Raw genomic sequence first — 8,709 nt, forward strand, 5'->3', positions numbered from 1 at the left:
TACATGTATATGAATTTCGCCACCTGTCTCTTTTTTCTTGTTGTTTTCATGTTTTCCTCTTTGTTCTATTCCGTAATTGATTATTTTTCTTTACCAAAAATTCTTCTCTCGAAATGTTCACTTTGTCGTTTTCTACTTACACTTCCTGTCGTGATTGTGGGTTTAATATTCACTTTTTTTTGGCGCTGTAAGATCCGAGGAAGAGACATACTACTGTGTGCTACTGTCTGGGGTGCAATTATACTCGACTGGACATACGCGTGTGCAGACACACAAGCGCACGCACGCACAATTTGGTTTATTATGGTCCCTTGTGCCAGTAAAATACAGACGTTGCACGCATGATCCTTAATTATAAATGTCTGTATTCTTATTGAAATCCATATTAATTAACGTTATTATATTATATCCCTTATTTTGTCCTTCTTGAGATAAGGTTATCTTTCTGCATTTTTATCATTTTTGATTGAAGTTATATCTCTACGTTTTGATTGTGATCAATTAAAGTTATCTTTCTCTGTATTCTTATCCTTGTAAATTAAAAGTTATCTTTCTGTTTTATTTTCGTTATTAATTAAAATCACCCATCGGTTTGGTTATTCTTATCAATTAGAGTCATATTTCTATATTTCTATACTTGTTAAAGTTATCTTTCTGTTTTGTCATCCTTATTAATCAAACTTGTTTTTCTGTATTGTTATTCTCAAAGGTAATGTATTTAAAAAAATTGATATTATTATTATTATTATTATTATTATTATTATTATTATTTGAAACCCGTCTTTCCTATTGATATCCTTATTTTCAAAGTTCTTTCTGTATTGCTATCATTACTAATCAATGTTAATTTTCTGTTTTTTTCAGAAGTCTCCGACGTGCACGTGTGACTGGTTCCCTGTAGCGTTGTTTGTTACAACATTTTTTGTGCACCACATCGTTCTCCTTACGCTAGGAGCGCCAGATTTCTTCAGACCATTCTCATCGTCCCAGTCGTCATCTTTATTTGTGTGACCCACAGCAACGTACACCGTAGCATCGCTTGTCCTCATCTTATTGTCTAATTTGATACGACATCTGTGTTATCTTCGTCATCTTCATTTTCATCTCCATAAGTTGCTGTAAAAACGTTGGGTTGTAGACATCACCCATGAAGACTCTAAAGAAGTGAGAGCTCCCCTGTTAGCAGATCTTCAGTATTTGCCAACATGAAGTCAAGTCGGCGGAAACAGACGAACCCAAACCGAGTGGCGGCGGGAACACGTGACCCCGAGCAGGGCGTGACCCGCCTGGTTGACCCCGACAGCACAGTCGTGGACGCCTACCCCCCTGGCCCCGGCGGGCCGGAGGACAATGACGTCAGTGATGACGTAGCCAGCGGTGGACACGATAACTCCGACGGCGAGTCGCTACACTCTCTCCCGCGCGCGCCCCCACATCTGACCAACGGTCAAGCGGACGATTACGACGCTCCTCTCGACATGCACGTGTCGCGGGAACTTGAGTTGCATCGCCAGGAGGACCACGGCCCCGAGATGAAAAAGCCCCGGATGGAGACCCAACCTCCCGAAGACTTCCCCACAGCCTATCACCGCTTGGGCAGGGAGCTCTTTGAGAGCACGGCGGAGATTCCTTTGACCAACGGTCACTTGGAGAAGGAACCATCCCCAGCCGGGTCAGCGCCGGTGGACTCCACACCTTCTCCCAGAGAAACTCCAGGACCGTATCCAGGCCCGCCCAAAATGAGGCCGGACTCCCGGACACAAGAGGAAGGTAACCCGTACCCTGAACAACCCCCTCCCTCCCTCCTACCCCCACCACCACCGTCTAAAAACAATATCGGCGGCGGAAAGGAGGGGGTAGTTGAGCAAGGCGGCAACAAGTCGGAGAGAATTTTCCACATGGACGCTTACTGTGAGCTATGTGATCGCGAGTTTTGCAATAAGTACTTCCTTAAAACGCACAAAGCCAACAAACATGGGATCTATGAGGACAACTCCCCGCCTGCCAGCAGCGTACCTTTACCCTTCCCCGGACTTATGATGCCCCAGGACCCGCTGGCCTCCTTTAACTTCAAGATGGATTCCATGAAACCACCCCCCTCTTCTGACCCGATCCTACCTTGGTCCTTCAAGCTGGACCCTTCGTCACAGCCGCCAAAAAAACCGGACAGCTCGCCGGGTCTCAAACTTGGAGACCCCCCATCCCTCCCCATGTTCCCTATGCCCATGCCAAATATGGAGAGCCCTAAACTACCGTCTGCTAAAAGCAGTAGTAGCGGAGGTGGCGGTGGCAGCAGCGGTATGGGGGGAGGAGATGGAAGAGGCCCGGGTTCAATTCCTTCCAGCAACCCTCCCAACAGTTCCAGTGCGACATCCATGCTTACAAGCATCACCAACAGCATCAAGAGTTCTTCCAACGCTCCGCCAGCCAACGACCCCAGCATGGAGGACTACTGCCACATCTGCCAGAAACATTTCTGCAACAAATATTACCTCAAGAAACACAAGCAGGACGTACACGGCATCGCGCCGGAAAATCCTCCCAACAGCAACAACAAAAGGTCAAGGTCGTCCGCCCTGCTGGATCACCCGATGACGTCAACGAACCACATGATCCTCCCCCAGCCATTAGCGAGCCTAGCTGGGATGCCCAATCTACCCGGCATGCCGGCCCTGCCCAATATGCCTAACATGCCTAACATGCCCAACATGCCCCCAGGGGTGATGGTAATCAATCCTTACAGTCTACCCCCTGTTGCTATCATTCCAGCCGGCTCTCTCATGCCCGGTCAGCAATTACCTCCTCCTCCCCACCCCATGATATCCCAACCAATGAACATCACACCGCTCCCAGACTCCGCCCTCCTGCCCCCGGCCCCTCCAACCCCGTCCTCTATGTCCAATGCAAGTGGCCCTGGCAGGCATTCCCCCAACAAACCCAGTCCCTCCCAGCAGCAAGAAGGCGGAGTCCACTGCAACATCTGTTCCAAGGAGTTCTGCAATGACTTTTATCTCCAAATTCACAGAGAGAGCAAACACGGCATAAAGCGAGGAAGCGAAGATCTAAACAGAGAGAAAGCTTTGTCTCTTGTAAAGGACAGGGAAGGAGGCGGCAAAAACGAGGGCAGCCGCTCCAGCCCCCCACCACTGTCTAGCGCTCTGAAGAACGAAATGTCACCACATATCCCGTCACGGTCCCCACAGAGTCATACATCGGGCCTGGAGGGACCTCTGATGGTTTGCAACTTATGCAACAAAGATTTCACTAACAAGTATCTCTACAGAATCCACAGAATCCACGACCATGGGTTAAACGAGATGATAGACCCCACACTGATCGAGAATGGAGAACTCCCCAACAAAGAGGACGCGATGAGGAGCATGAACGAATCTCTTATGAGGATGGCAGCTGATGCTTCTGCAGTTGGCTACGCTTCCAGTTTTGGCGTACCTCCGGTAGGAAAACTTCCGGAAAGCGCAGTCTGTGAAATCTGTAACAAAGAGATGACCAACCAATACTTCCTACGTCTTCACAAGTTCAATATTCACGGCATCGACCCCACCACGAACGAGAAATACGAAAAAAGAGGTCTTGTGTCTCCTGTGGCACCCATCTCCAAACCCAAGACTCCCCCATCCTCAGGCAGCCTACCTATCTCTTCACCTAGTCAGCCTCTCAACCTCACACCTCACACTCCGGGTAAGCCACACATGCTTCCATTTCTACCCCCGAAGATGGACTTCAAAGACATGCCGCCTTTCGCGGACTTTGGAAGGGACTTCAAGAGCTTTAGAGACATGCCCTCTTTTCTGACAGATACAATCAATAATGAACTGTTTGCTCGGTCCCAGAACCCCGTTAGACACATGGACTTGAACTTCTTCGGTCTCCCTACTCTAGGCAAACTACCCGGCGAAGACAACGTCAAACTGAACTTTGACCCCGAAGCATACTGTGACATTTGCAAGAAAGAGTTCTGCAGCAAATACTTCTTGAGAACCCACAAGCAAAACATTCACGGCATCAAGACAGAAACTTCCACGTCTTCCTTCTCGAAGAGCACTGACAGCGAGAAGATGTCCATGTCTCCCCTCAAGCCCAACGTGAGCAATAGTAACGGCAAGGGCAAGGACGGCTTTGAGAAGAGCTCGTGGCGATGGAAGGAGCCAGTCAACTCATCTCGCGTCATCTGCGATATCTGCAACAAGGAAGTTTGTAATAAATATTTCCTTCGTACCCACAAGCTGAAGAAGCACGGGATACAGCCTACCTCTCAGTCTCCCAATGTGAGCATGAACGGCTCGCCAGTGGCCTCGGATTGTGACACAGCGTCGAATGCGTCCAGCCTCGCGGACGAGAAACCTTTGAAGTTGGACCCGTTCAGTTTGCCACAGATGATCCCTCTACCTCCCACAGACCGGCTGAACGAGAAGTACGCCCTGAGTAAGGCGGGCTACGGGAAAGGGAAAGAAGAGGCTCCGCTCAACAATAACACAGAACAGAGCGAAACTTGTAACATTTGCAATAGAAGGTTCAAGAATCTCAAATGGCTGAAGGATCACATCGTCAAGGACCACAGCGAGTCGGAGGCGCTGGACATGAGGGCCAAGAACTCCTCACCTGTCTACACCTGCCAGGTGTGTGGTCTGGACTTCCCCGCCGAGCTCTCTGTCCAGCTTCATCTTATTCAGGAACACAACGCTCGAGTCACCCTCAACACGGAGGAACCTCAGATCCCCACAGAGGAGCCGAGCCTGCCAAATGGCGAAGGGAAAACTCTCAAGTTCGGAGAACATGGCGGACACTGGAGTCTGCGCAAGAAGTTTCCGCTGCACGGTCGCATGAAGAAGTACGTGTGTCAGCGCTGTGGCTTCGACACGCATTGGTTGTCTTCTCTTGTTGACCACGAGCGATGCGCTCACGGCATTGCTAGCGATGCGGTGGTCTGCGGAAGCTATTCTTGCAGCCGTTGTCACCAGTCTCTGACGTCACCAAACGCACTGTCCGCCCACCTGGTCACCAGCCACGGTCTGACCGTCGAGGAGGCGGTCAAGGAAATCAAGGAGGTGGACGCCTCCTCGGGTACGTCTTTCAAGTGTTCCCACTGCCCCGCCGTCTTCCCGAGTCAGTCCTGGGCCATGGCTCACGTGAGGCACGTCCACATCCGGGCTCGCCGAGACCTCCCCGTACGTAACTCTTACGAGAAGCTTCTACTGCGATGTCCTTCCTGTCCCTTCAAGACACACTTCAGCTTCCGCCTCCAGCGACACGTCAAGAGCAGACACCGGCGGACCGGTGCTTACCCGAGGACGTCTGTGCGGGAAACCGCCGGCCCTCCTGCTATCTGCGCGCCTCTATCTCCCAAACCTTTCCTCTCCTCTTCCAACCTACCCGCACCGGTCCCTCGAGTGTCCGAGCCGTCCAGTATGCCGGCCGGAGGGTTCAGCAAAGAGGATTCGGCGGCGCTCGCCTCCAGCAGCGCAATGTACAAGAGTATCGCCGCCTCTCTCCTGTCAGCCCCAGAGGGGAGCCGCCCCGAGAGTCCATCAAAGTCATGTGACAGGGACGAGCTCCTCCTACAGAACTACAAACTGCCAATCAGCGCCAGCCCGGTAGAACCCGCCCCTTTCAAGATGGCCACACAATCTCCCGCCCAGTCTGCAGTCGTTGGTTTGTGAACAGAATTTAGCAAAATGGAGTCTACAATGCGTGCGATTATTGGATTGATATGGTATGGTATGAGTTTTTACTCCTCTTTTAACATAGTACGATTGTCTATGATTATAGAATATCCTTTTCCCATGCGACAGATCAAAATGAGTGAAGAGCCGCCAAACTGCGAAAACAATCCAAGGATTACAACGCTCCGCTGTGGACCCAAACTAGAGCCTCGTGCAGTGTACCCCAGCATGATATCAACTGAAATAACGGCATTTCTGAAATGTCGGACCGTTTTACTTCCTCGCGAAGTAAGCCCCGCTAGACACAAACAAGTCATGGCTAAGACTAATCCAGGCGTGGAAGCCTGTGTTATTCGGACATCCGATCATTCAGGTTATTTGAACTTAAATGTAGGTGTTCTTACGCCCCATTCGATACAATTTAAGTCATTTAAGAGACAGGTTTTCAATCCTGCCTGTCAGAGCCAACCCTTGCTGGGAGAGATACAACATACCAGCAGAAAGACGGAGAAGTCCGATAGAAAAATCCTCCCCACGGGGGAATTGACCTCGGGTCTCTTGCATGCGACAGCGAAGAGCCTAACTGCTACACCACAGACGCCAGTCATATTTGATGGGCTCGATACTTTTATTCAAGTAGAATATCCTACCATAACGTCAGTCGCAGTTGATTTCTCACTGAGCGACATACTTTTCGATGTGATTCCGACATCGAATGGCGTTATGTTGGAGCCTTTCAGCTTGGATAAAATTAGATCGTGTTCACACCCCTCATGCCCGGTGCCTGTTGGCACGATCGGGTCGGGTCGGGTCTGTTTGCTAGCCAAATTTGGCAAAGATTTTTACGGCACTTGCAACACAATAAAGTCATTTAAGTGCCGAAGAATAGATGTGTTCCAAGAGAGTAATATACACAAAAAAAGGAGGAGAGGTAAGGACGATAGATGTTTGATAGGAAAGAAGGAGCAAACCACATCAGAGCACCCACCAACCACCCTCTTTAGCCAGATTGAGGGCGCAAAGCGGCAATTGTGGCACAAACCGACCGCCCAAATAATTTGTCGTCTCAAAAACAAACGCGTTTGTTTTCAGACGACGAGTCGGACGATCGACCCGACCCGACCTGGACCCGATCCCATCGGCAATGGGCACCTGGTATTAAATGAATATGCCAAGACGGAATACACATTTATGATAATGATTGATAATAACAAAAAAATATTTCCTTCTTCCTTCCCATTCCGTGACTGATGAGTATATTCCTCTTCTACATACTTTACCAGATCCCCTGTTCCCTCCCCCCCTCCCCCTCCCATTCCCAGTATCTGTCATATTATTATAATATGAGATGAGTCAAACTTCTCCTCCTTAAAATATTTGACATTTCTTATCACGTGACCCTCTGAGACATAAAAACCATCTTGCCTTTCCTCTAGCCAGCCGAGGGAATCCTATTTTTCGACTCATTGAAGAGCATACCTACCAGGGAGCGAGATGATTGTTCTTGTGTATATTGCCAGGTGTCTGATGCGGAAATTGTCTATTTATTTACGATTGAATTGTTTCGTTTAAATTATTATTATAATAAGTAATGCAAGTATCGGTTTTTGCATGTTCCTGCCCCCTTTCCTTCCCCACTCCCCCCCCCCCTTCCTGCCCTTCTACGAATCATTTGACTTCCCCGGAGCGAGCATTGTCTTGCTCTTCTTCATTACCATTTGTATAAATTTTTAGCTTCCCACATTCGTGGAACTTGAAGTTTGGTGTGGAAAAAAACATTGAATTATTATCATTTTTATTATATTATATATATTATAGTATATATCACACTTTTGTCATTGTTGTAACTAAATGCATTATTATATAAATTGTATACAGTGCGTACTGTAAAATTTCCAAAAAAGGAAACCTTAAGACCTCAGGTAGCCAGCTCCCAAGCCTGGACGAATACTTGTTCTTCTACCATCATATTATTGGTGACCTTACCGTAACATGAAGTGTGTCCGTCAGTGCTTTGTTGTCCTGTCTGTCTGTCTGTCTGTCTGTCTGTCTGTCTGTCTGTCTGTCTGTCTGTCTGTCTGTCTGTCTGTCAATTCTGTGTGGACTCAGAATGTGATCATCTTACTTCATGGTGTAAAAGCCTATGTGTGTGTGTGTTGTTGTAACTATACTCCGATGATAAAACCGTGTAAACCCGTTATTTATTTGACACGTTTTCAATGTAATGCTTTCATTTACGTATTTCGACTTTGGGGTTTGAACCCGCGCGAAGTGGACTTCCAGATCAAGAAGCCAAAACCGACCACATTATCATACCTTGGGATTCAAACTCCCCCCCCTCCCCTTACCCCCACACCCCTTAAACCCCCACACCCCCACACCTCCTCATCTAATCTTGTCTGTACTTTCTTTTTATGCAAATGACAATTGACAGGTCTGTCTAGCAGACCAGAGATTTATAATCTCACTTGGATAACGGTATATCATGTATCACATACACTCGTAAAAGACTCCTTTATTCCAATATTATGCTTCGGTGTTCTGTCTTCAGTTTCCGTTTCCGTGTTGTAATTATTATTAAAAAATCGACCTTTTTCCAACATTTCCTACTACGTACTTGTTCGCCCGAGATCTGAGAGTATTCCATCTTGTTTTGTTGGGTTAAATGAATGTCTCAGTATTAGTGTTGAAAAAGACAAACAAACCAGTGAATAATTTATTTTGTAACCACTTTGTCATTTATTACGTTATCGTTTTTCTTTTTTGGGTTTTTTTGTTTGTTAAGGGCACGCATTATTTCTCCCCGCTTCGTTTTGTAGTTGGGATTCCCGTCATGGAACTTCACTCACCAAGCTCTTGGGGTACCGGTACCAGTTTCATCCAGTTCTTGTTGAGAGCGACGTAATTTCCACGCTTTGCAGTAGTTGACGGCTCCGTATGGTAATATTAATAACAACAACAGTAACAACAACCATAGTAATAATAATGATAATAATAATAGTAATAATATTAATAGAAATAACAAAAA

General features: G+C 47.5%; 1 protein-coding gene across 1 annotated transcript in view; it reads left to right on the forward strand.

The window, feature by feature from the left end:
• Window positions 1-5,698, forward strand: part of LOC101854385 — a 25,467-nt gene extending 19,769 nt beyond the window's left edge. The window contains exon 2 of the mRNA XM_005112880.3: window positions 865-5,698. Within this exon, the coding sequence (XP_005112937.1) occupies window positions 1,206-5,678 (4,473 nt within the window). The 5' untranslated portion in view covers window positions 865-1,205 and the 3' untranslated portion in view covers window positions 5,679-5,698. The remainder of the gene's footprint in view (window positions 1-864) is intronic.
• Window positions 5,699-8,709: the final 3,011 nt, after the last annotated feature.

This window comes from Aplysia californica, unplaced genomic scaffold, assembly GCF_000002075.1.
Source record: "Aplysia californica isolate F4 #8 unplaced genomic scaffold, AplCal3.0 scaffold01455, whole genome shotgun sequence".
Lineage (NCBI taxonomy): Eukaryota > Metazoa > Mollusca > Gastropoda > Aplysiida > Aplysiidae > Aplysia > Aplysia californica.